General features: G+C 45.7%; 1 protein-coding gene across 2 annotated transcripts; it reads left to right on the top strand.

Moving 5' to 3' along the window:
• On the top strand, nucleotides 1-25,274 carry esr2b (estrogen receptor 2b). 2 transcript variants are annotated; one of them, XM_076748235.1, is made up of 10 exons: nucleotides 1-251; nucleotides 12,116-12,640; nucleotides 13,889-14,085; nucleotides 14,174-14,290; nucleotides 15,178-15,528; nucleotides 17,368-17,506; nucleotides 20,577-20,710; nucleotides 23,273-23,456; nucleotides 24,204-24,536; nucleotides 25,047-25,274. In XM_076748235.1, exons 2-10 carry the CDS (start codon nucleotides 12,210-12,212, stop codon nucleotides 25,165-25,167), a joined length of 2,007 nt encoding a protein of 668 aa, XP_076604350.1. In that variant the 5' UTR covers nucleotides 1-251; nucleotides 12,116-12,209; the 3' UTR covers nucleotides 25,168-25,274. The 2 variants fall into 2 exon arrangements, with proteins under 2 accessions (XP_076604350.1, XP_076604349.1); XM_076748234.1 differs by having other exon boundaries at nucleotides 173-251; nucleotides 13,868-14,085.
• The last annotated feature ends 2,188 nt before the right edge of the window (nucleotides 25,275-27,462 follow it).

Below are 27,462 nucleotides of genomic sequence, written 5' to 3'. Positions count from 1 at the left end.
AAACCAGCACCCTGAGGACCGGGGAGCGGATGAGGGGAAATGAGTTTAATTACGCGTCAGGAAGGAAGAAGTTGTGGAGGAATACCGCGCAGGGTAGATGTGATGTCCGTGTGTAGTTTCACTTTTACGCGTTCCTGTTTTTCCTGCGTCCTCTCAGTTTGCAGCGGCGGCACCGGAGACGCTGACAGCCGAGCAAGTCCAGCAGCAGCGGCTGATCTGCCCCTGTGAGCGCCGCCGGAACCCAGGCACAGGTTTGTGACACGAACAGCGTTTTCATCCGTAACTTCTGCATCCAGAGGAGCGCAGGCGGTGTGAGCGCAGCGCGCTGCGGAGCCAAAGCGGCCGCCGGCAGCCCGACAGGTGCAGCTCCGCTCCGCTCGCGTTCATTCCGCTGATAAGAATCAGACGCGTTTCTCTGGAAACTTTACGCAGAGCTTCGCTTCTTCAGGAGTTCAGCGGTGCGTTTATGTGGTGACTGGTTTTAGTTAACTGTCCAGGTGACAATCAGCCGACTTACGGTTAAACAGGTGAAAGGTTAAAAGCGTTTAAAAGGACGTTTGTAGGAGCTGGTTCACCGTGCGGCAGGTGTGTGATTCCGTTAGCTCCATCCAACCTTTAGGAGCTAAGATCAAGCTGTAAAATCAGTTTTACAGCTTTCAGGAACATCCTGGGGTTCATTAAGCAGAACTGAGTGAAGTATGAATTCAAACTGCAGATTTCTGTGTTTCTGTTGATGTTTGTGGATTAAAAAGTCATCACGCACTGAGAGACTCCAGCTGATTAACGTGGCACAGAGCAGCCTCACCTCTGAGTCCATTTAGTGGCTGTTCCAGAGCTTTCGGTCATCCTCAGCAGATGCAGTTGTCATGGAAATGCAGATGTTAAAATTTAAGTTTTTCTAAATGCATCTCTTCTTGATATCTGAACATTTGGCGTTTGTGCAGTAACATTTTGAAGAAAAGGAAAAAGGGGTTCAGTGTTTCATTAGTCAGCGTTTATCTGGAGACAACAGAGACATCAGACATGGACTGACTGCTCGCCCCGCCTTCCTTTATATGGCTGCAGCTTCTTCAGTGTCTCAGAGCAGAGAAAGTCCAGACAGGTCCGGCTGTCCACCAGCAAACCGGAGGATATTTAAATTTCAGTTTTATGACCCTCTTGAGAAACTAGCCCGGTCACAGCAGGTGTTCAGGCCGAGGCTGGTGTCTGAGCTTCAGTATCTTTACTCCACAGGACGTCGAACGAGGGTCTGCTGTCAGCCTTTTGACTTGAAAACCCAGAAAAAGAAGTCATGTGGATACAAACATGAAAACAGGACTGCATCAGAATAATTTAATATAATGAACTTCCTGTGAAAAATAAGTAGTAATAAGTGTCAATAAGCATCATCCTTCCTCGTATCTAACGTGTAGTTTGCGTTAACGGTCGGTCATCAGCCCTAATAAGGACGACGTCTCATCACTGCCTCTGCTCAGCTGCACTGCAGCCAGTTTGAGCACTAAATCACATGTTTCTCTGAGCCGAGGTGCATCCAAGACAAGAAGAAGTCTGCAGACCACAAACCAGCAGGTGTAAATCAGTCTGGTCAGACCTGTCAGTAGAACACAGGTCAGTGTTCTCTGACTGCACTCTTCCTTTTGCTTCCTCTTAAACTTCCTGCAGACTCTTGTTCCTCCGCAGCTTCTCACAGTGGTTTTTTTGGGGAGGGACCTTTGGTTTGCGCTCTGGTCTCTTGACGTCGCCGGTGATTATTCTGTGCTCCTGCTCCTCAGGCTCCTCAGAGGAGAGCGGTGAGGATGTTCGCCTGTCAGCCTTGAGTCTGCTCAGGGTGTAATAATAATCTGGCTGTAACTGTAAATACCAGATTCCTTTTCCACTCGCAAATAACTGAGCTGTGGGGGAGTGAAAGAGTGTGTGTGTGTGTGTGTGTGTGTGTGTGTGTGTGTGTGGAGAGGGGAGGATGCAGGGAAGTCCTGCCATTACCCGAAATAAAAGCTTGGACTTTGAGCACATCCCCTTCTGTTCTTCGGGGTTTCGCCCACGTTGAAAAGCATTCCACCGGCCGGCGCCGAAAACTCGCCAAGGTCACGCTGCTCAACAGTTCCTGATAGCTCCCCCACGCCATCCACAGGTCGTCCATCACCCGAGATACCCGAGTACAGAGTGTAACGAAAACACGGCCGCTGAAACGCAGCTCTGCGTGTGTGTTTCCACGCTCCTGTCAGGCTGTAATCACACCGAGCACGCTGCAGTGAAAAGGATTCAGACCTCTGAGAAGAAAACCGCTGGACTGTGGACCGCGTTCGCTTTCAGAGGAGCGATCTGAGCCAAAGGTTGTGTGTAAAGCTGTGAACTGTGGGATGAACCGATGCTGCAGCTGCTTCCTGCTGCGATCTTACAGGATCAGTGCAGGAGTCTCACATGCGTGACCTTGACTTCATGTTTCATGCACTCCAGTAAACAGCTGATACGATGGCCGAAAATTAACGGGCAACTCCTTCGTTAATTAAGTGATCTTTCAAGCAAAAATGCCCGAAATTCTCTAGTTCCAGTTTCTCATGCGCACTGTTGAAACTGTACTTTGCATTTTCCAAACATTTCTGTGTGTTTTAGTGAACTGCGAATACTCAATAACACACACAGCGACGACTGTGAGGCTAAAAGTGGAGTCATGCTTAAAAGACATGAGCTCGTGATGCTCATGTCTGCTGCAGTGACGGCTGTGGCTCAAAAACACTCCAAGAAAACTCAATGGGATGAAAAGATGCAGGTTTTCAAAGCGTCAGAGGCAGAAGACGCTTTCAGCACGAGCAGAGATTTAATATAAAACTTTGTTTTGTGAAAAGTGCAGAGGACACCTTTAACCGTCTCTAAATATAGCCCATTGTGTTGTAATGGGACCAGTGTGTTCTGCTGAACGGATGAAATCACAGCTTCCTGTTGGCTCATGTGATTGGCCATTGGTGTGTTTTCTGGCCGTTCGATGGCCGCTTTGGTCAATTAAAGGTGTTGGTTTTTTTAACGTTGTGTATTTTAGCCGTGATGAAACCTCAGAGTCGAAGTCTGAGCTTTATTTTAAAGTGACAGCTGGTGTGCAAACCTTCTGTGTGTGTGTGTGTGTGTGTGTGTGTGTGTGTGTGTGTGTGTGTGTGTGTGCTATATTTGGTCCAGAGAGCTTTAACTCCCAGTGGTGTGTGGAGGTCAGACGTGGCTCTACGCAAACATAATATCAAAAAGACGCCGTGAGTGGACTCGAAGCGCACGCTTGTGACCCACGTTGCTGCTTCATGGATCAAAGTGCAGAATCCATTTTCTAAATATATGTGTTCATATTTTGTATCTGTTTGAAATGTAGGCTGTAGAAATGCAGTAACATTTGTCATCTAAAATCTATGTTGTCTTAATGAATATAGTGCTAATTATAATTATCATGCTAACTGCTAACGGTCCAGATCCTAAAGATATTCAGCTGTCATGCATGTTAAAGGAAAGCTTAAAAACCTGACATTTTCGAAGCAGGAACAGGGTGACGTGCTGCGTCTTTCCTTTAAAAAAGACATTAATCAACTCATTGTTTCAGCTTCTCACAGTCACAGTCAGAAACTGACGTGTAAAATTTGAATCTTTCGTCATTTCATCTCTGATATTTCACCACATCTCGTCACTCTGAGGGAAAGTGGGACGGTGAGAGGCTGCAGATGACGGGACTCATTAAGGACGTGCTGTGTTTCGTGCAGTACAGCACCACATTGGACGGGGCGCACCTGTCTGGCAGGTAGACGGAGCAGCAGCAGTGACAGAAAAATGACTCCACGTCCCGGCGCTGTAATCAGCCTGTCGGTTCTGCCGAAGCCCCTCGCCGTCGGGCTCCTCTGCGAGCCGCTCCGGCTCCTCCCGCTCCCATGTAATTTGTCCACCTCTTCAATTCAGCACAGCTCGTCTCCTCCAGCAGCTCCTTGTCGGCTTTGTGAGGCTGGGAGAATGGAGGAATAGAGGCCGGCTAATGGTTTTGCTGGGGGTCTTTGTGTTTTGGTATGTGCTGCTGGCTGGGAGCCTTGTCCTCAGGGGAGGGGGCTCAGCACTCCTTTAGACGAGAAATAAACAGGTTTTGATACGCGGGCCTGCAAACCATATTTTCATTCATGTTGGGCTCTTGTTTCGTGCAGCTCACTCGTGATATTTCCTGTTTCTCACACTTGCTTTGTTAAAGTCCGCGGCCCTGCGTGCCCTCCGGAGCTTTTCATAGATGGATGTTGAAGCTGATGGTTTTTTAAAGTGCAGCTCCAGCTGAGATGGTGAAGACCGACATGCTTTGACCTTATCTTCTGTCCAAAGGAGGAGGCAGATCTGAGCAGCATTGGTGGTCAGAAACATGAGAGATCCCATTATCCTGAGATAAAACCACATTTTTCCAGTGTGAACGGGGTCTTGGATGACTGGACTCTGCAGGGTGTTCCAGGCTTTTTCCATCGTTCATTCATGAATCACGACGGAGTGAAGTAGTTCATTACTACATGTTTGAACTGGAAATCCTCGTGTTAATAACTGAATAACATCCGTCCAGCTTTTACATGTTATGTCCCGACTGTCTGTCTGTCTGTCTGTCTGTCTGTCTGTCTGTCTGTCAGGATTAAAGTGTCTGCAACAAGCAGTTAATTTCATCTCATTCATATCATTTTTTAATTCCTCGATGAATACCAACCTATACTGCGGCTTTCCACGGCTGTGGAATGATGGACTGAATTAGTTCCTTGTTTTGAAAATTGATATAAATAAGTGAGAAAAAATCTGAAGATTGGATCATGTAGTTACTGACGGTCGTCTTTTAAAGCTGACGTCTCCTCAGTTTGGGGACCTTTTTGAAGACACTACTAAGACATTTACTCAAATGGTAAATTTAAACCTCATAGAGCAGAACGTGATCATTGCTGACAGCTGAAAACTGTACGAGGACAAAATGTGTAAAGACAATGAGAGAAGGCGTTTTTTTAAACATCACACTTTATTCATACGTTAATATGAAGACTTTAGATGTGTGTGTGTGTGCTCAAACATGAATCCATTTGCACTGCAAAAAATAAAAAATGCCCCTCAGCGACATGTCATGTGACATCCTTCATCTTCCATCGTCATGAGCCGATATTTGAACCTCCGTTTTCCCTCCGCTGGCAGATTTTTCAAATAAAATCATATCTGAAGCCTGATTTTTTACAGTGCATCCTCCCTCAAAGGGAAAGCAGTGTTTCCTGCCAGCACGGCGACCTTTGACCTTTCGTGCTGCGTGTTGCTTCTGCACATGAAAGACTGGCCTGGTTTACTTAACCTTCAACCAGTTTGTTCCACAGAAGTGAAAACACTGCGAGCTGGTGTTTGAGCAGAAGTCCGTCCGACCGCGAGGTGTCGCCGCTCCGCCGCCGAGCTCCTCCAAAAACACTCACTTCCTGCTAAAAGGAGGTCCGGCCAAACTGTTTCCTGTCAATCATCAATCGAGGATCAGGACAGACTTCATTGGTGTAAAGAAGGTTAATCTTTTCCTGTATCGCCTCTGAATAAAACTTTCCACAGTCAGTGAGCAGGTCACGGAGCGCCTCGGTGACACTGTAACTGGAGGTGTTAATGAACAGAGGCAGTGCAGTACGGCCTTTTCTGCATAGACCACCACTATGAAACACATTCAGGACTGAGCCTCTCGTTCGCATGTGAGCCACGTTTTAGGTCACAGAAATGGTGTTTCCATGGAAAACAGCGTGAGGGAAACAATACTCACCTCTTGCCTCTTGTTGCTTCTTGTGTCTGATGGCTGCTGGTTAGTTTATGTTTGGCTCCTCTTAAATAACTACAGATAAATGAATTATTAGCTGCTCTTGTCTGTGTCATTAAATTACTGCCGCCAAAGGAGAATAAGCTCAGTATTTAAGCCCAGAATCTTCTTCTCTGGTATTTAAGTTACGATATTTCAGTCATATTTATCCGCGTGTTGGGGGCATGGGTTGTCAGAGACACTGTAATCAGTTTGCCGTTCATCTCTGCTGTGAAATCAGTAGAATATTAAAAAAAAAACCCAGTTCCAGATACATTTACCCTAAATTATCTTCCTTATGTACAGTCAGCCAAAGCAGTTTTCACAATATGAGCTGAATTCAGATGCAAATGTCTCCTCCTCTCTCATGAAACAGCCCGCTGTATTTTTAAAAGGTAGAACTTTGCTAAAGCTGCACCATTGATTGGATTCCTCCTCTGTCTGAATGTATCTTGTGGGACTGGAGTGCTGTGGGAAAAGTTTTTGTTTACTGGAAATGAAAAAAGTGGGAAAGAAAGCAGCGAAAGTGCAGCCCTGCAGGCCTGTTTGTAGAGCCCAGATCAGTGGTAACATGAATGAAACGTCAGAATAAGAGAGTTGCATTAAGACAGTGTCCTTTGACCCTTTGTTGCCTGCCTGGTGGTTTACCATGGAAGGCTGCCATGAACACCAGTCTGTCCAAAGCTCAAACTTCAGCTCAGACCGTCTGACAAAACAGCTCGTTATATAGTCGATGGGTAAAAGCCAAAGTGTTGAGCCACACCGCCTGGAGAAGTAAGTGAGCCGTCTCGTGAATCTTTGTCGTGTCTTTTTGATTCATTGTGCATTTTTTTGACTCGGTCGGCGAAATGTTTCACTTCAGACCTTTTCCCAAACAACATATTATTCACAGACTGGTGGATTCAGTAAATGTGAGTGTCTAATTCTGCCAAGTCTGAGCAGACACTCGGGTGTGAAATGTCAGCCAGGATGGAGGCAATTAGTTTTAATATGATCATTTCTATTATTGTGCCTCGTGTGTTTATTCTCTGTAACGCCTTCATTTCCTGACATGCCGCCGCTCTGTGAGAGGATCCACCCTTCTGCTGTGCACTTGCTTTGTAAACCTTCATCTGGTTCTGTTCAGCTCTGACAGTTAGATTGTCATGGACGCGACAACATTTTCGTTGAGCGCATCAGTCAGCGTCAGCGTCAACAGGTGTGACAGCAGAGTAATCCAATCAGCGTGCAGGCGGACGCAGACTGTCCCCGCGTGCTCGGTATGAAGGCTTTCTTTGTGTTGATGATCATTTGTGAGTGTGTTTTTGAGCCTCGGCTAACTGGACAATCCTCTGACAAAGAATCTTGAACTAGTCCACCGTCTTCTCGAAGTTTCCTCTAAGCTCTCGCAGACAGCAGTTTTGCTTCTGTCCTGTTGGTCTGACGAGGTTTTAAATGTGGACCCAGATTGCGGTTGTTGGCGAATTGGAGGATTGTTGGATTCGAGTTCATTCCAGTCATTGATGTCAACAGTCAGAAGATGCAGTCAGACAATATGTTGCGTTTGAAGCTGCGTTAAGTAAATTCACTTCTTCCTCTGCCACCAGGGGGCACTGAAAGCCCACAACAAGCTGCGTATTCCACCAATTTAGCATTGCACTCCTCTAATATTCTCAGATTCACTTGAACAGAAACTGATGCGCCTGGCGCCTACATTACCCACAGTGCAACTTGACCACAGACAGCCCGAAATCTGGGTGTGCTATGCTAGTCGTGGCTAACGTAGCCTCAAGATGAGCGGCTGCAGAGGTCTGTAAGATCTTTTTTTCCATTTTCAAAATTGTACTCTTCAGCCCCAGCTGACCCTGACTCGAGTGACATCACTTGAGGCAGTTTATCAGATTTCAGGCAGAGTTCTGCAAGACCTTTAAACAGACTTTGATGTGTAGAATTGCTCCAGATTTTCTGGCCCCTCGAGGTCAAAGATTGTGAACTTAAAAAAATTCAGACGGTAGTTTTGAGAGCGTTTAAGGGCGTTTTCACACCTCTAGCTCGTCTGCTCTGGTCTGAATCTGTTGACGAGTTGGTGAAAGTTTTGCTTTGCACTTTAACGTGGAACAACTTCAGCTGGCATTTGCACGTAACTGTGATGATTATCTGGGTGATAAACCAGGTAAAACTGTACCAGCAGAATGCCGAATGCACTTCGAGGAAACGTCTTGAAAGTACTATTTGTGGACGTATATCTGATCTGATATCAGCTTCATCCTGGTTCAGGAGCTGAACACTGCTTCAGAGGAGGCTCCGCTGTCCCTGCTCCTCCTCCCCAAAATGAACCATACAGCCTCACACAGAGCCAAAGTAATGATGCGTTCAGTTGCTCCTTGACAAAATTGTCTAAGTTCCAAGTCACTCGAAAGTTGCCCTCAAAATGGAAACTGGGACAAGTTCCAAGTTTACAGTACAAGCTGTGATGTTTAACATCAACACATGATGGACAACTGACAGATAGTGTACTCGGCTACTGACTCATATACTTTATCCATGTTTCTGTCATTCCATGTGATAAACATGTTCAGATTGGTTATGTGCTCAGCGCGACCATGTGACTGGGGCACAAGGACTTGTGGGACACTGCAAAGGACACATGGTGTGTGTCCTTCAAAATTAGCTAAAAAAAAAAAAAAAAAAAAAAAAAAGTGAGGCTGCATTTCTGTGGTGTGTTCAGAGGAGTGTCTGAAAATGGGACAGAAGGTCTTGACCTGCTGTGACGTTTCAGTTCAGAAGTGACTCGTTACGAGCAGCTGGTGAGCAGGAACATGCTGTCATTGTCTCTGGCCAGCGAGTGAACAGGTAAGGGTGCATTCTTCTGCTCGAGGCCACTTTGACCTGTCACGTGTGAGACACATATTGACTGTTGACGCGTTGACCTTTCTGCTGTTTTGCACGTCTCCTGTCCACCCTGCAGACATTTAACAGCTATTGAAATCTTTACAGTGACCATATCTGAGCTTTCAAACACATCTCTTAATGTCTTTAAGTCCTGTTTTGTGCTGTTCAGTGTTGGTAAACTTTGGAAATCTGATAAGGAAGTAGGCGTTATCAGCAATAAATACCTGTGTTTGGCATCTACCTTTTGGTTGTGCAATATGTTTTTATCTGCTCCGTTTTAATCTGTTGTCATGTGCTTTAAGGCTTTGGTTGTTTTTCTCCATTTTTCTGTTTTATACTGTTTCCGTTTTCTTCTCTGTTTTGATTTCAAACCATTGTTTTCTCTCTTGAGGAGATTAAAAATTAACGGATTACGGATGAAAAGTTGAATTCTTATACGATTAAGTGCATCCTCGCTCGGTTCAACACACTGAATGTTAGCTAACGTCAGCAAACTGATCCGATCTTTAAGACAGACCGTCTGCACTGTTGTTTGTGTGTGATCCAGTTGGGTTTGTGTGTCCAACATCAGCTGCGAATCTGCTTTGGTTGTTGCATTAAGAACGTATGCATCGGTAGCTGTACACCAGCGACTTGGCTTTATAGTGTTGAAGAAATTGGACCTTTGCCTGGACAGACGCCTCCTCCCAAAGAACCAGCAGACATGTTTCAGCGTCTGTCCACTTGGTTGTCGTCTCTGTGTTGTCCTGCATACCGCCCTGCGACTAGCAGTGTGGATTCGACTCCATTGACGTCGCATTGGAAGTCTGATTGAAGCATCTGGACTCAGACACATCTGTGGAAATTTGCATATCGACACACCTCCAGATGTGGCTCAGATCCAACTTCACTTTTCATGTGTTTTTTTTTTTTTTTGTCATTGTTTTCCAAACTTATTTATTTATCCGGACATAATCTGGATGTTCCAAAAATAGGATTTGGGTCTGATGTAGTCTATAAGGCTTCACTTCAGCGTTTAATATTATCGTATAATTGCGCCACCTGGCCTCAGTTGTCACTAGCTAAAGTATCGGCTAATGTGAATCACTGTTGGGGTAAAACCTGCACTTGAGGGCCACCGTACTATAGATGAAAGCGACCTCCAGCTCACTGTGTGTGTACTCAGGCATTGGTCTATGGAGCATCCAATAATCGGCTGGTGAAAAATATCCAAAGAGACAGTTAAAGACCTGGAAGCGTCTCAGACGTCCCAGCCGTGTGTCTCTGCTCGTGGCTCGCCGTGCAGAGCTGCCGGCCGCTGTGATGTTGGATTCTCACACTCATTAACCAGCTCGTGGCCTCTCTGGCACAGCCTGGTTACAGTATTTATTAAGCTGCGTCCCACAGGCTGCTGTTTGCTTTTATGTTCTGTCTCTGGAACAAACGTTTGTAGTTTATATTACTGTTAATATATGCAGAGGACAGAGTGTGTCTCCTACCTTTGACCTGGGTTGGCAGTTACTGTAATTCCACTACTTTTGAAACATAACCAAGAGCAGGCTCTTCACCGGATTTTCCACTTTATGATCCAGCGTCAAGCGACGGCGACAGTTCGGTCAGCGTGAGATCGCTTTCCGTCGAAGTGATTGTAAACGTTTCTAACATAAACTGAAGAAACTTCGGTTCATCAATTCTAATTTTTTCTCACTGCTGCTGTCGCAAAGCTCAGTTAAACGTGTACATCCAACATCTTGTGGATCTTCTTCGACCAAAACCTTCTGTCTAACCAAGACGACACGGGTGTAGCTTAACGGTAGGAACACCGGCCAGTGCTGCCCTCTGGTGGTCGGGGGTGTTAGTAGCTCCTGTCATTACCGTGATAAAGTCAAACAGTTGTTTTGTTCCACTTTGCGTCACAGGAACACTAAAGTCACACAGCTGTGTGTGCACTGATAAGAGAATTGAAGCATAAATTTTAGAGTTAATGCAAAAGTTGCTTTTATTTGCAGTAATTTGTCAAGTAATTCACTTTTAAGAGAAGTAACTCGTAACTGGAATTACTGATTTTCAGTAACTTGCACAACACTGCCTTGGACACAGTAGGTGAGCTGTGGCATCATTAATCTGGCTCATCGAAGTCAGTTTGTGGCAGGTGCTCAACAGAACCTCACCTGTCCACACGTCAGTCACATCATCTAGTACTGCGAAGCACCTGAGCTTAATGATTTCCTATCTGATATTCATCAGGAGCTAACAGATTCTCTGAGTTGACTGAACTGGTCAAGTCTCTTACTGTGATTTTGGCTGATGGACATTGGAAAGGAGGGATGAAAATGCCCGAAAGGTGAGACACCTGTCTGCAAAGTGACTGTCTGCTGAGCGTTTCCTGCTTACCTTTCTGCTTTGACGTGTGGCTACATTGTCGAGTTATTGAAAAGTCTACTGCACAACATTTTTTAAACATAAAAACTTCCTACGAGACGTCGCAGGTCATGTTCCTGCTGCTGAAATGACAACCAACCGGTGCTTGTGTACAGTGTGAAGCCGTCTGTATGATGTCCAGCACTTTTATTCCCGGGTTCCTTGAGTTGAGATGCAGGTAAAGGTCCTGAGTTCCCAGAAAGGTTCCTGGGGTAGTTCCTGTGAGGGGGAAAGGTCTATAATTGTTTCCTAAAGCTCCCTTTGCCTGATCTGTCCACATGTGCAGCGGCAGGATCTCATCTCGCCCTCCGACTGAGTCACGCAGTAAAGAAAACATCCCATTATCTTGTGTTTTCATGTGGATTCTTGAATGTCCTTGGACAATAACAACACCGGTGGCAGGAGGGCGATCCCTGTTAACTCCCAGTGAACTGAACTGAGTCACAACAGCTCAGTATTGGTTGTCTGATGCAGACCAAATGAAGGTAAACAATAAAAGAGGAACATGTCTTGTTACGTCTGGACTTTTTGCAAATACAAACTGAATTCATCATTTCTGAGTACAGAGAGAAGGTATTACCTCATTCTTCATAAGATATCTCAGAGAGCTTTTTGTCAACAGCGTCTGCCTGCAGTCCAGCAGAAATAGACTGCAGTGACTTTAATGAGGCTGCAGTGTGTGTGTGTGTGTGTGTGTGTGTGTGTGTGTGTGTGTGTGTGTGTGTTTATTTATGTTGTCACATGGTGATGGTGATGAAGTTGCTGATACTTCTCAACAAATGCTGATTTCGAAGCTGTTCTCACTTTTCTTATTCATTCAAAGCATCTGACGGGTGTGTTAGCGTGTTAGCATGCTAACATGCTCAAAATGATGCCGCTAACACGCTGTTGTTTTACAGGGGTTCTTACCATGACGTTGACTCTTCAGTGAAGTTTAACCTGTAAATCACCGTGTCAGTGCTGAGTGGGACCTCGTCAGGTGATTTATTTAACTCAGATTTCATATTTTAATTGTAACACCGTCTTTCTCCACCTCTGCTGCAGGACTCGTCTGCACCAGAATATGCACTAGAGGAACCAGCTGCTGCAGCATCGTCTTCATCATCACTGTCAGCACACACAGTCGATTCCCCCTGACATGGCCTCCTCCCCCGGGCTGGATGCTCACCCGTTACCTCTGCTTCAGCTCCAGGAGGTGGACTCCAGCAAAGCCTCGGAGAGGCCCGGATCCCCGGGCCTCCTGCCCGCCGTGTACAGCCCCCCTCTGGCCATAGAGAGCCACACTGTCTGCATCCCCGCCCCGTACACGGACAGTAGCCACGAGTACAACCACAGCCACGGACCTCTGACCTTTTACAGCCCGTCCGTGCTGAGCTATGCCCGGCCGCCCATCACCGACAGCCCCTCGTCTCTGTGCCCCTCCCTCAGCCCGTCGGCCTTCTGGCCCTCCCACAGCCACCCCCCCATGCCCTCACTGACTCTGCACTGCCCGCAGCCTCTCGTCTACAATGAATCCAGCCCACATGCGCCCTGGCTGGAGTCCAAAGCCCACAGCATCAATGCCAGCAGGTAGGTTTGCTGACACAAACCCATTGATGGAAATACTATCAATAGTAAAAACAATGGTGAATCTGAATTTGAAGGCTTTCTGACACGACGTTTTGTCTCTGATGGACCTCCAGAAGCTTTGTTCCATGACTTTCTTAGAGCATGTTTGTGGTAAAATAAAGGTTTTCTTGTACTTTTGTGTACTTTGCAGTGTAATTATGTGGCCTGGCAGAAATCTTCTGCTGTTGTGTGATTTGAGCTGTCAGTTCAGTTCATCCAAAGACTTCCATGAACAGAAACATCTGCTGTCTTTGCCTCAGAAGTGAGATTTTTTACTGGTTAAATCAAAACTTTCAGACCAGCTATGTTTCACCAATGTGTCAAGACGGGTACTGTAAGATCAGAAGAGAAGAAAAATCAATGTGAAAACACCACAAAAGTAACTCGACAGGTGTTTCACTGGTTTTTACACCTTTGACCACTGAAGACCGGTCTAGACAGACTTTCAGCGGGTGCTAATTGACTTGTTCCAGATGCTGGCATGCAGAGTGACATCATTAGATTTGTGAGTTTGGTGTCCATGAACACTATCTGAACACATTGTAATGCAAACCGGGAGCCGGTGAGCCATTCTTAAATCTAAAAAACAGTTAAATTGTTTGTTTCTCTCGTGTGTTTTTGTGTCTGTTAATGAAAAATTAAAATAAGTCCATGGACAAAAACATAACTTAAAGCTGGTCTCAGTGTTTTGAAGGCGTGTTTTTACAGGCGTCTGTTGGCTAATTATCAACTGAGTAAACATGAATTTCACAATTTGACGGTGGTGGTGGTGCAGAGACAAAATAGGTCATGTGGTTTAAATATTCTTCTGCTAAGATGATTGGATAACATGAAGGCCGCATGCAGAATCCAGAGAAACGGAGCAAAGAGTGTGATGATGACGAGGCTCACTGTTTTATTCCTGCTTGAACTTTTGCTAAAAGCTTCATCCAAAGTTCGCTTTCAGGCACCGACTCTGCTGGATGTCTGTCACCACATCAGTGGATTTATGTTTCTCTGTAGTCATTTCCTGTGCTGATGGTCACAGAGGCAGCGGTCATGGATGCTGCAGATTTATATACACATTGTGTTTTCCAGTGGACTGATACAAACTTGTGGAGACATTTCCAGCGTTAGAGTACCTGCAGGAAGACTAATGGCAGGTGAATGACAGGCTAAAATTCCAAATGTCAAGTTGTCCTTTTTCAGAGTCCACGCTTCTTCCTGCAGCTCCATCGTCGGCTGTAACAAGCCGCTGGGGAAGAGATCGGGGGAAGGAGTGGAAGGCGTGAACTCCTCGTGTTCCTCCGCGGTCGGGAAAGCCGACATGCACTTCTGCGCCGTGTGTCACGACTACGCGTCGGGGTACCACTACGGCGTGTGGTCCTGCGAGGGCTGCAAGGCTTTTTTCAAGAGGAGCATCCAAGGTATCGGCTCGGCCTTTCAGTCCACGTCTACACGCCAGTTATTCCTCGTCCGTTTAAAGATCTCTGCACTGTCTTTCCTTCTCCGTAGGACACAATGACTACATCTGCCCCGCCACAAACCAATGCACCATCGACAAGAACCGGCGCAAAAGCTGCCAGGCCTGCCGCTTACGGAAATGCTACGAAGTGGGCATGATGAAGTGTGGTAGGTGCTCACCTGTTCTAACATAAGTGTTTGATGAACAGAATCCACTTACCACGACTTCTAAATTTCTCTAATTAACGGTATGTTTGCACAAAAAGTGAAAATCCTCATGCACGATTGTGTTACCTTCAGCCAGGCTAGCAGTTTCCCCTTGCTTCCAGTCTTTATGCTAAGCTAAGCTAAGCTAACCATCGCTGTAGCTTCACATTTAAAGGACAGGCGCTTTATTATAGTTTCACAAAATGTTATGTCCTGCATTTATTAAATACAGTAGAATGAAACACAGCAGATGTTTAGCTTTGTGTCATTTTAAAGCAGTTTGGCGTCTCTTTCCGTGGATCTGACACCCCGTATCTCCGTTCTCCACATGCCTGCTCACCATTTGATTGAGGTCTTAGATAAAAATGTTAGAATGTTAGTGCACGTTTAATCAATTAAAACTCTTTGATAAATGCTGATGAATAGCTTGTGATTGGCCGTCATTGGGGTAAAACCTAGAATTTATCCAACGATACAAGTCGTGTCTTTCTTTGGCGCTAAGATGACGTCATCCACGGAAATAAAATTGAAAATAGAAACTACCGCTATCATTAAGAGTGAGCTTTCTGTTTGGGAAGCCAACGTGACCCAAGTAATTTACTGTCTGCACCAGCCTCTCTGTGGACTTCCTAAGTCTTTCATGACTGCACTGCACGCAGTGATGAAGACCTTTGCCTTTAAGGCACCTGAACCAGGAGCCCGCTCAGAGGTCGAGACCCTGCTGCTGATAGTTGGAGAGTTTTTAAGAAAACAGAAAGATGTCGTATTTAGGTCTTTATTCATCGGTCATCTTAGATAAAGTGCGAAGAGGCCTCACTGGTCTGTTTCTCCTGCTGTCTTCACACCAGGTGTAAGGCGCGAACGCTGCAGCCACCGAGGAGCCCGACACCGCCGCGGTGGACTCCAGCCTCGGGATCCCGCCGGCAGAAGTTTGGTCAGGGTGGGGCTGGGCTCTCAGGCCCAGCGGCTTCTCCATCTGGCGGCTCCTCTCGCCCCCCTCGCTCACGGGAACCACATGCACCACTCGGCCATGAGCCCGGAGGAGTTCATCTCCCGCATCATGGAGGCGGAGCCTCCAGAGATCTACCTCATGGAGGACCTGAAGAAGCCCTTCACCGAGGCCAGCATGATGATGTCCCTCACCAACCTGGCAGACAAGGAGCTGGTCCTCATGATCAGCTGGGCTAAAAAGATCCCAGGTAACATCCAGACTGTCGAAGTATTTAAAGTCACATTTTTTTCCCAAAATCAGTGACTTTTTACTTTTTCAGTGACTTTAATTCCACATTTTAAAACAAACCTGTTGCATTAATCCACATGAAGTATTTCAGAACACTACATGACAGTGACAGGCTTTGAATTGTTGTGGATTTGTCCTCAGTTTTCAGTTTCAGCTGTTGATTATTTCATTTGGTTTTATTAAACTCTTCATGCTGTGCATCACTGTGCATCCACGACACGACACAGGACGTCACCAGCCTTTGTTTAAACCTCTGTTTTTCCTGCTCGTTCTGGTTACTTTTTGGAAAAGGTCCCTTGTTTATGTGTTGTTTTGGTCACAGTCTTATTGTCAGTACAGACTCGACTGAGGATCTTAGCTTCAGTCCAGTGTGCACGCAGTCAAACGAAGCGGGACGCTGTGCTTGCCGGGTGAAAGAGCCGCTTCAAGGTTAAGGTCAGGGTAAACATTCGGGCCCTGTGATGTGTGCTGATGATCCAGGTCAGTGGGACCAGCTTGGCTTTGTCACCATCAGCGGTGTGTGGAAGTCAGGCTTACTGAAAAGTCAGGCTGAGGGTGATAAAGGTAAAACAAAGCCGCGGCTACAGTAAACACGTCTTCAGCCATTGTTCATGTCAGTTGTGTGTCAGACGTTGCGTGTGATGGTTAAATAAACGAACAAATGAGATAATGGCTGCGTGGATAGGCCGAGACCAGTCGGATTAGTAATCATTAACCTTTTGTGTCTAAATTTATGGGCTGCGATTAGCCACTGGCTGATCCAGCTCCTCTTTCACCACTTTCCCGTCCATTTTTTTACCTTTTCCTCGTCTTTTCTTACCTTTCATTCCCTCTCCTCTCCTCTCAGCCAGTGTTCAGCCCAGCAGGAAACTCCTCAGGAGAGGTGTTAATGTGAAGGGATCACAAAGACTCCCAGCTTTTTGAATAAAGACCATTTTCCCAGATTTTTTAAAAGACAATTTTCCCTGTTTTTTTCTATACTGTGACAGAAAATGAGTGTGCTTTGTCGGCTTTGTAAAAGGAAGCACAGACAGGTGAGCACGGTGCTGCCAGGCGAAAGACATCATTTCTGCTCCGTGATGTCTCCGTTGGAGAGTTAGCGTCTGTAGTTTAGAGCCTCTCTGTTTCTGTCTGTAACTCATCATGATGTTAAAAAGCTGGACTCACTGGGGCAAGTTTCAACAAATCGTTTTCCCAGAAAATCAGACGAGAAGTTTGACATGAATTTGATCTTTGTGCCGTCAGTACAAGATGGGATGCGTAGCTCTGTGCAGTGGGTTTAACCTAGCTTAGCATCATGACTGGGAGAAACTACAAGCTTTCATCAACAGAAGTAAACTTTATTTTAATTTTGTAGCTTATTAGCTCGCAAATTAGCCAACAGCATCTTCTAGAATCAGCTTGGTTCAGATTTAGCAAACGTGCGACGACAGGACTGTTGAAATGCTGCGTGCAGCCTCTGAGCCAGCTGCTGCTGGTCGGTAAAGACCTGGAAAGTACAAGATAAGATCTCATTTAAAGCCTCTGGGCTCGCTGCGTTGATGCACTCTGTCCCTGGTCATTTTCTGAGTTCATCCTTTCACTGAACTTAGCCTTAAACTGGTTTTGTGGTGACTAGAAGTTGACATAAAAAGGCATTTTTAATCACTTTGTTGTAGATGTGTGTCATATTTCAAACCTCCAGGTTTAAATCATCCTCAGGAGTTTGTGTCATCATCATCATCGTTTTTCTACTAAAAAAGCTTGAGTCTAGGCAGAAAATGGACATGAGGTGTAAATCTATGAGGTCTGTCCGCAGGCTTTGTAGAGCTGAGTCTAAGTGACCAGATCCACCTGCTGAAGTGCTGCTGGCTGGAGATCCTGATGCTGGGCCTGATGTGGAGGTCGGTGGATCATCCTGGGAAGCTGATCTTCTCTCCAGACTTCAAACTCAACAGGTGAGCAGGCTCCCCGGCACCTTTCACACCTTCTGTCATCGACAGTACAAAGCACACTTACAACCACTCTGCCCTAATGAACCCTTCAGAGACCTGGTCTTCTATCGTGTCAGGCAGCCTGTATGGAGCTGCATCACGTTTTGTCTTCTGGAAGGAGGCACTTCACATGCTTTCTCGCCTGTTGGGGCGCTTAATCGTGGTTTATCCACCACAGAGGCATCGATTTTCAGATATGCTCCTGAGTCGTCCAGTGCATGTAACACTCATTGGACGTCACGTCTTTGTAAGACTTTGCTGAGTGTGGCTGTCGTGAGGAGAGGTGGACGTTTAAAACTTGCTCTGATAAATCTGGATATTTTGTTTCCAGATGAGACAAAAATCCTCCAGAAGTTGATCTTTGAGTTTAGAAGTACTGTGCAGGGGCCGGTCTGCAGGTTGTTTGACACACAAACACTTGTTAGCTTTAGCTTTTTTTTTTTAAACATGTGCGAGACGTGTTGAATTTCATTAACAGCAGCTTAACCTCGAGTCAGGCTCAGTAGAATCAATTAACAGAAACGCTGTTCTCACTCACTAATTAATTCATGTCAAAGATAAAAACTGGCACAATAAGTAGTTCAGTGATGCAGAGTTGCTTCTTTAACTCAGGAGCTGCACTGATGTTCTGCTCTGTCTCCTCTATTTTACACTTCTCTGCTTTTCAAAAGGAGACATTTGACTTTTTACTCTATTACAAATACTCTTTAACAGCTGTAGTTACTAATTACGTTATTTAATATAAATATAAGACTGAGACGCTCTTCATGTTCCACCGTTGCCGCCGGCTGTCTGTCTCTGATAACAGGCCGTCTGCTTCTCTCCTCACTCGACTCTTTGCGGCTCTTGAATGTGGAGGAGCGTGAACGAAGCTGAGCTGTTCTGTCTCAGTGTGGGTCGGCTGTGCTGATGCCGTGTTTGCCACAACATAGATTGTGGTTACAGTATAATGTTCCCACAGTGTTACGCTCTGATGACGAGCTGACATCACACAGTAAACGGAGACAATCGGGCCTTGAAACAGGACAAAGATATCGGCGGTGTTTGCTGCTGATATATCTCTGCTTCTTCTCGACTGCTGCCTCATTTTCTTGCCAGAACTCTTTTTATCATCCGCTGCTCCCACGCTGACCTTCAACTTTGTCCAGACAGCAGTTGGCCGACTCTGACACCTCACTTCACCCTTTGTATTCATGGTAAACGTGCTGTAATTAAGACGCCACTTTGCCAGCAGCCTGAACTCCGTGATGAACCGCAGTATATTTACTCCTGTAATTTGTCAGCAGTAGCAGCGTTTAATGTTCCTGCAGCGCAGTCAGATGATGACAGGAAGTCCAGTTCAGATGTTGGCTGGAGCTGTTGTTTGTAGAGTTCACAGAAAGGTGTGCAGCAGTGGGCCTGACCCAATCAAACATACACAAACACATGATGATGGTTTAATTCACGACCATTTGGACCAGACATTTTGACTGCCTAATGTTCCTGGTTCCCACATTAAAAACCCTAATAAATCCGGTCAGCTGCTTGATATTTTCCAATCCCATTGGTTCCTGCTGAAGACGCGCTGCAGTTTCCTTTTTAAATAAAAGCTCAGTCATTTCCTAAAACAGATGATCTGTGTCGTTTTCAGCAAACGTGACTCAGATGGGAGGAAATAGAGCATTTGTTGGGACTACTTTCAGCGGCGGATGAATCCACGTTTAGTGCTGTAGTGAGTGTTTGTGGCAGCAGGACGGAGTGTGTGTGTGTGTGTGTGTGTGTGTGTGTGTGTGTGTGTGTTCATGGTGATGGTTCTGTCGGAATCCTAATGCAGATTTGTCCTCATGAACTTCCTCTGATTGAGGTGAATTCATGAGGACAGCGGGGACAGAAGGCCGGACTGCGTCTCGCTCGCCTGGTGGCTGAGTTTGCTGTTTGACCTTTCTTCCCCCACTACCACGGAAACTGTCTCTACAGGCTTAGGTTGACCTTGGGTGTGTTTTCATAACACAGACTCACTCTGGTCCCCGTTAGCCCGCGGTCGTCCTGTCTCCTTGGACGGCTCAGGACAACATCCTGGACGCAAATCCATCCACTCGCTCAACCAGAGGCTCACAGGGAGCCACAAAGCAGAGTCTCTGTCTCCGGATCTCCTTTCATCTTCATCCTCTCTCCTCTTCCTCCACTGTTTCACTAAGTTTTTGTGGTTTTTTACTTTTTAACAGATGGTGAAGCTGTTTTGGAGAAAAGTTGCCACACTGTGAATTAGCTAGCTGGAAGCCTCAAATCCAGAATTTTTCATGTGTGAGGTGCAACGTTTGCGAAGGTAACAGGACATAGTTAATGTTTTTGGAGCCAATCAACACTTTGGGTATTGTTTTGGGAGCAGATGTGAAGATTCCTCCAGTTCAGCGTGTAAATTTGCATCCCAGCTGTCACACCTGAGTCCGGATCCAGATCCTCAGTTTGTTGTGATCTCTGATCTTATTATTGTAATTAGAGCATTAACGAGGCACTTAGGTTCACTTTGTCAGTGAGGCTGCTCTCAGTGCCAACTAATGAGCTGCGGTGTTATCAGGTGATGATAACACACCTGCCAACCAGGAAGCCACAGGCAGCCGGGCTCGGCCGTGACTCTCGTGCCGGTGCGATAAGCTCACCTGCGTCCGGGCCTCAGAACCGACGCCCACGTCTCCAAACAAAGCAGCAGTTCAGCCGACAGCAGCAGAGTCGCTGCTGTCTGCTCAGCTGTTCAGTGACTGTGGTGATAAAATTAGGATTTAAGTAAAGAATGTGTGCTTAGTTCCATTCATGACCTCCTTCTCTCCTCCTCTCCTCCTCTCCTCCTCCCTTTTCACCTCTTTCTCTCTGTTCTTTTTTTCAATTCAAAAAGCTTTATTGGCTCAGTGAGGTACGTTAACGTCAAAGCTAAAGCTCGTCTTCTCTCCTCTTCCTCCTCTTTAACCCCTTTGTTCTTCTCCTCCTCTTGCCTTTCCGTCACTCTCCTCCTCCTGTCCTTTCGTCCCTCTCTCTGACGTCCTCTGTGTCTCTGCAGGGAGGAGGGACAGTGTGTGGAGGGCATCATGGAGATTTTCGACATGCTGCTGGCAGCCACCTCCCGCTTTCGTGAGCTGAAGCTTCAGAGGGAGGAGTACGTCTGTCTGAAGGCCATGATCCTCCTCAACTCCAGTGAGTTTAACCGACCCAGACGAGCCTCCAGGACGCACCAGTTAGTTTGTAATGAGCGAGAAATCCTGTTGGATGGGTCCAGCTTGTCCAGCGGAGGGTGTTTGGCTCTTATGTAACCCAGATGAGTTTGTCCCTCGGCTTTGTTCTGCTGCCTGGATCCATAATCTGGACCGAAGTGGGTCAATGACACCTGACCTGCACTTAAACACATCTGATGAGGTCCTGAATATCTCTGTTCAGGTTGTTCTGATAAATAACCTCAGAGGGTTTGTTTTCTTATCATCACTGCAGCGTCTCCAGCATGTTTGTCTCTGTTTATCTGGTAGTTGCAGAATCAGGATATCTATAAAAAACCAAACCTTTGAAATTGGGTGCAGAGTTTCTAAAGTGCAGAACACTTAAAACGCTCATAACTCCTGAGCTGTGAGGGGAAAAAGGACTTTTCAAATGGTTTTCCAGATGTCACAGATTTGTTCAGATGGCGCTGAGAGAAGCTGATTTGTGTCCGAGATCAACAGCAAATCATCGAATCGTTTAATTAGGTTTCAAGATTTTTTTTCTCCGGTCACATTTTGTTGGTTGAGAACGCCGAAAGACGTCGACTTGGAGCCGTGACAACAGCAGTGTAACGTAGAAAATATGAGATATGAAGCGAAGCCTTCTCACGTTCACAGCTTCTGCTTCAGGAGCGACTCACTGAAGGTCCTGATGGAGAAATGAGGAGTTTCAAACATGATGATTCTCCTCAAACTTGGTCTTGATGGTCCCTCTCGGTTCAAACACCTGCTGGTGGAAAACACGTTAAACAAACAGCCGAAAAAGTCGTTTAAGGTGTTACAGGATTAACGTTAATCAGCTCCAGCTGATGCTTATTCAATCCCTGCGTTTGTGGTCCGACAAAAACTGCCGTTCTTATTTTACGTTTTGTGCTGTTGCATCCAAATTTCCATGAAACAAATACTTATATGTAGCATTTCTGCAGCAAAATGCCTAAAAATGACTTAACCTATGTTCTATACTGTGTTGAGACTTGAGACTTCAAGGAAACGTAACGTCACCGAGCGAGGAAGGAAGTCGGCTAACGTGACTTTACGTTACGTGAATAAAACTTTAACACGTTAACTCATCACGTCACGAGTCACGTCAGGGCAGGTCTTCATCAGCAGCGCTGGACATCAACTCCCATGATCCCACGCTGCTTTGCGAACCGCGTCTTTTGTTATTGTGTTGGTTGAGAGACCTCTAGTGGCAGAAAGGCAGACTGTGTGTTGATGGCGTTTCGCGGTGGAACCTCGCGGTCAGCTGAGCTGTACACTCCCACCTGTTGGATGTGACGTCGTTACACGTGCAGGTGACCCTCCCTCACACGTTGGCCTGGCAGGACGGTCAGCTTGTTGAAGAAGCTTTTGGATGAGACGACCTGTGAAGACGGACTTTTTTGCCTTTTTGTAGCGGTCACAGTGCCCCCCCACCCACCCAGCACGTCCTCACAGAGTTTAACAAAGTTCCTCTCTGACACACACACACACACACACACACACACACACACACACACACACACACGCCAGCCTCTGCCAGACTCTGTTGACTCTGCTCCACTGCAGCTGTGGCTGAAAACAGGACGAATTGTGAAAGAAGTGAAATTGAGTCTGAAAAGTCAAAGAGAACAGGGAGGAATTCGAGGATTTATGTATTTTGACAGATGGAACGCGGTGGCTCAACTGCTCCGTCTGCGGCGGCGGTGGGCGGACGGGGTGATCTACAGCTCCTCCTCGGCGCCGCCCTGGGACGTCCATCATGATGTCTTCAGTGAGCCGCGTGCCCAGATGTTGACGAGCGTCGGTTTCTGTTTAACTGAAGACGCTCGGCTTTTAGCATGCGAGAGGTTCTGAAGTGAGCTGTCGCAGCTCGGACCGGAACGAGGATCGACCCGCCGTGCCTCAAAGAAGTCATTCAGCTTCTTAGATGAGTTCAGGACAGGAAATGTCAGCCGAACCCTGTGAGTCAGAAATAATCAGAGCTCAGTCGATAGAAGGCAGCTGTGAGATTCACTGGAACATTCATTCATTCATTCATTCATTCATTCATTCATTCATTCACGCTCTCCAGAGGATGAACCTTTTCTTATTTTCAACGGCTTAAGTTAGCATCATTAGTGCTAATTCTGAGAAGTCTCACCATGCCGAGACCCCTTAGAGGAGGTGGCTTCAGGCCGGTGAGTGCAGGTTTGAGTGAGTCCAGGTGAGCTCTGCATGGAGGGACGCAGGTGACCAGAGAGTGAGTCAAAGTCCGACCTGGACCAGCGCAGCGTAGACCGCGTGGTTTTTGGCTAGTTGACCTCCTGCCTGTGTTTCCATTCTTGCTCCCGCCTCACACACATCTGACCAATCAGAGGACGTTCTCACATGGCTTGTTGTGCTGCAGTTTGGCTCACTCAGAAATGGACTGAATCCAAGAACTGATGAAAGATCAATGCTGGCTAACTGTGTGTGTGTGTGTGTGTGTGTGTGTGTGTGTGTGTGTGTGTGTGTGTGTGTGTGTGTGTGTGTGTGTGTGTTGCAGATCTGTGTAAGAGCTCCCCTCAGACGGCGGAGGAGCTGGAGAGCAGGAACAAGCTGCTGCGTCTGCTCGACTCGGTGATCGACGCTCTGGTCTGGGCCATTTCCAAACTGGGCCTGTCCACCCAGCAGCAGGCTCTGCGCCTCGGACACCTCACCATGCTGCTCTCCCACATCCGCCACGTCAGGTACAGCGTGAAGCTGCAGCAGAATCCAGATCCAAAGAAGACGTACTCAGAGACATTTAGACACTAGCGCTCTTTGTGTCCGTCCTCTGTGTTTGTAAACTCAGACGTACGATGTATGGACAGAGAGACTTTCCAAGGAACCACTAAAAATTATTTATACAGCGTGTTTTTACATAAAAACATAAAAACATAGTGTTTTTACACTTTATAATCAGCAAGTTTTAGAATTATTATCCAATGAGGTTTTAGAAGCTTTGTCAAGCCAAAAGGTGAAAGTTCACAGTCAGTGAAGGAGCAAACATCCCGTAAAAGACCCAGTTTTCATGTTCACATATGAGGTTTTCGCCTGATGGCTGCAAGTTATGAACTCCTTTTCTACTCTTATTCATTCGTTAGTATTATATTAATGATAGTTTCATTAACTAGAAACAAAACTTCAAGAATTTCTGATTAAAATTGCATTGATGTCAAAGCTGCAGAGCGACTTAATTGAAATCAGTGTCTTAATATGCAGAACAAAATAGAAAATGTCCAACACTGACTGATATCAATGCATTTATTGGGACGTTCTTCTTTTTAAGGAAGTATTTTAAGGTGGAGCTACTGTCAATAAAACCCTTTATAATGAAAAGTCGAAGTCTGCAGAGCGACCAGCTGTTTGCTAACACCTCCACGTCCTCCTGAAGATCCTGAAGGCTTGAAATGATTTGATCAGTGACGTGTGATTCCCTCGTCCTCTCTGTCCAGTAACAAAGGGATGGACCATCTGTCCACCATGAAGAGGAAGAACGTGGTGCTGGTCTACGACCTCCTCCTGGAGATGTTGGACGCCAACACGTCCAGCAGCAGCGGCAGTCAGCCGTCGTCCTCGCCGAGCTCCGACACCTTCTCTGACCAGCAGCAGTACCCACAACCTGCGTCTCACCTGCAGCCGGGCTCCGACCAGGCCGCCGCCGACCACACCGCTGTGCCTCGGCGTGGACCCGCCGAAGCCCCCTGTCTGGACGGACACCTGCAGGCTCCGCCCCTCCAGTCCTCACATTCCTTTCAGAGTTTAGTGGCGGCTCACATGGACGGCGAGTAAGTTAGAGACGTGAAGGAGACACTGAGGTCCCTCAGATCAATCGAAGCAGTAAAAGCGTTCAGAGTTTTACTTGATTAAAAGTGTCATCGTCGAGGGGAGGCTTTAGTTTTGGTTTGGAGGTAAAAAGAAACTCGTATCAAGAGTTTGGGGTATTTTAATGCTTTCAGATCAGTTGAAGAAGGAAGGAAAAGACAACAGAAAGGAAAGAAAGGAAGGTGGGCAGTTACAAGGGAGAAAGGATGGAAAGGAGAAAGAAAAGGTATGATGTAGGAATTAACAGGTAGATGAAAGAAAAGAAAGGATGAGGGAAAGAGGGAGGTGAATATGAAGGAAGAGGATAGAGAGAGGAAAGAAAATGAGGTGAAAAGAGGAGGAAAGAAGTAAATAAAAAAGGAAATGAAATGAAAAAAGAAATACTCTCAGTGTGTCAGACGAGTCCTTTAGAGCTGCACTTGTGTACTGATTTACTTCACTCTGGTAAATAACTGCAGTATCTCTCCCCACAGCTACGTCCACCCGGAGCAGTGGTCCCTGGAGACGGGGGACGCGGCTCCGTCAGCGGGAGCAGCAGACTACGTCACCCCGGATCGCGTCATCATGGAAGCGGCCTTAGTGACAGGACTGTAAGAGACAAACTGAACCTGATGGCTTTCCGTCCCCCAAAGATCGAGAGGAGGAAACAAACAAACAAACAAACAAAAAAAAGGATCATTAAAAAAAAAAAAGCGTGCTGTCGTGAGGTAAATTTTTTCTCATGTTTAGATGTTTTTAGTCTTTGGAAAAAACAGCGTTTTGGATTGAATGTATATTTGGTGTGCGTAAATATTTCCTGTGAATGTGCACTGCAGTAGGTGTTCCTGAGAACATCGCTGACCCTCTGCCAGTAAGCTCTTTTTTTGATATACAGTATTTCTATGTCTTTTTTCACCTCGGTGTAACATCCAGAACAAGCCTGCCGTGACTCACAGGACGTGCACGTGGTTCGTGTTTCCGTTGGTCGTCCTACAGCTTCAGAAAGGGGCCGTGTTTTCTATCTCACTCTGGTGTTTTTCTCCTTCACTACTGCTGTGTACTTTGGTGTTTGAATCGGTGCCTGTTCATCCAGGATTTTTCTACTCTTTGTACAAACTACGAGTGTCAGTGGAGTCAAAAAGCGGCAGTTTGTGGCCTTTAAACAAAATGACTGTTAACGGGCTTTCGTCTCTGTTCATGTGGTTAAACTAAGGCTGGATTTACACTATGTGGCACAGATTTGTTTAAAGTTAACACTCGGCACCAGCAAAACTGAAAATATTAAATCAAATTTACCTCCGTACACTTCAGTTGGTCTAAATTCACCATGTTAGCTCATAAAAGTTAGATATCATGTAAGTATATTCAGGACGCTAACAGTGCATGCTATCATCCTTGCTAACTGTGTTCATTGTGACCTGCTAATGTAAGCTATGTAAGCGGCTAACATGCCGAACCTCACACACCAGCGCATGTTAGCGTGTTTTAATGAATTCAGTTTCTCGACACCAGCAAAAAAGAAAAAAATGTCAAATTTAACTTAATGCTTATTTTCTATGACAACTTTAGTAAACATCACGTGTAAAGGTGTAAGTATGTGAAAATGCCAACTTCACCGCATTAGCAGTGTAGCCAGCTATGCACTGTTAGCATGTATCTCAGAATTAAAGCATCAGGAAATCAGTAAACGTGTAAACACAGAGAAAGTGATCGCACATTATTCATTGAGCATTGATTTCACGACACTCCAGGTCAGTTTCTTCCTGCCTTAGCTGCACTAGCCAAGATGTTAGCATGCTAACCATGTATTACAAGCTAGTGACGTGTTGAACATCACATGACAAAGATTAGTATGTGAACATGCTTATCGTACACATGTTGACGTATTCATGGTTAATTAGCACGTAGGCTAACAAGCTAACAGTCTGACACACTTGGCACCAGCATTGGAAAAAAAACCAACATACATTCATGTGTTCATTATGCACAATACATGTATGCTAAACATGAGTATGGTAACATGCTAAATGTATTCCTGTTGACAGACTCGCATTAGAATGTTAGCGATGAAGCAGTCTAGCTACAACAAATTAACTTACTTACTAAAAGTCATTTACATAAGATTTTTTTTTTTTTTAAAAAGTCGATCACATGTTGATGGTAACATCAGTGTATTGCTAAACAAGCTAACCAGTAATTTATATGCAATTTTTAAAAATTATTTAAATGAAGAAAATACAGACCAGATTGATGTTATACGCAGTGATTTGTTCGAGTTAAATCTTTTTAACATTTTTAACATTTTTTTAAAAAAACACAGAAAGCAGATGGTTCTCTGTAGAAATCTCATTTTATTGATCACTTAGACTGAAAAAAAAAAAAATGACAAATTACAATTATTTTACAATGCAAACCCCCTCTGAGCATAATTTTTACCACAGTGGCCAATTTAAACTGACATCACACCTGCAGCTGATGTTTTCTTCATCATACAGAGACTTGGTTCAGTAGTGAACAAACTTATTTTTTAATTGGAGCTTTATACAAAAGCCTCGGCCTAAACAAAGGAAAAGATGGATAAATGCATTAGATTTGGTTTGTTTAGGATCCGTTTTGCCAAATTCAACCAAATAACCGAACATGATGGAATCATCAGCGTTCTTTGCTGTAATTTATGCACTTTCTCGAATGGATAACACATGAAGAAAGAAGTCCAGAACTCGTTCGTTTTGTTGTTTTTGGCCTCTCAGGCATGAGAAACCGTTGGCTCTATAAGACCTGAAAGGTTCTGCCTTCAAACACGTTTGAAGCCTCGTGTTTTTGACGTGCTCGCTGTGATGTTTTTGATTATGTTCTCATTGATCAAACCACCGTTCTCTCGGAAAAGAACAGCCGGTCGTTTGGTGCCAT

The sequence above is a fragment of the Chaetodon auriga genome, chromosome 14, assembly GCF_051107435.1.
Source record: "Chaetodon auriga isolate fChaAug3 chromosome 14, fChaAug3.hap1, whole genome shotgun sequence".
Taxonomy (NCBI): Eukaryota; Metazoa; Chordata; class Actinopteri; order Chaetodontiformes; family Chaetodontidae; genus Chaetodon; species Chaetodon auriga.
Note: the sequence above shows the minus strand (reverse complement) of the source record. Positions and strands in the feature narration are given on the sequence as shown.

What these genes read in the sequence shown, in the direction of transcription:
- esr2b (XM_076748234.1), top strand. Translation starts at nt 12,210, where the DNA reads ATGGCCTCCTCCCCCGGGCTGGATGCTCACCCGTTACCTCTGCTTCAG. An exon ending in TTTCAAGAGGAGCATCCAAG is followed by an intron (nt 14,086 to 14,173) that starts GTATCGGCTCGG and finishes CCTTCTCCGTAG; the next exon opens with GACACAATGACTACATCTGC. An exon ending in GCGGCTCACATGGACGGCGA is followed by an intron (nt 24,537 to 25,046) that starts GTAAGTTAGAGA and finishes CTCTCCCCACAG; the next exon opens with CTACGTCCACCCGGAGCAGT.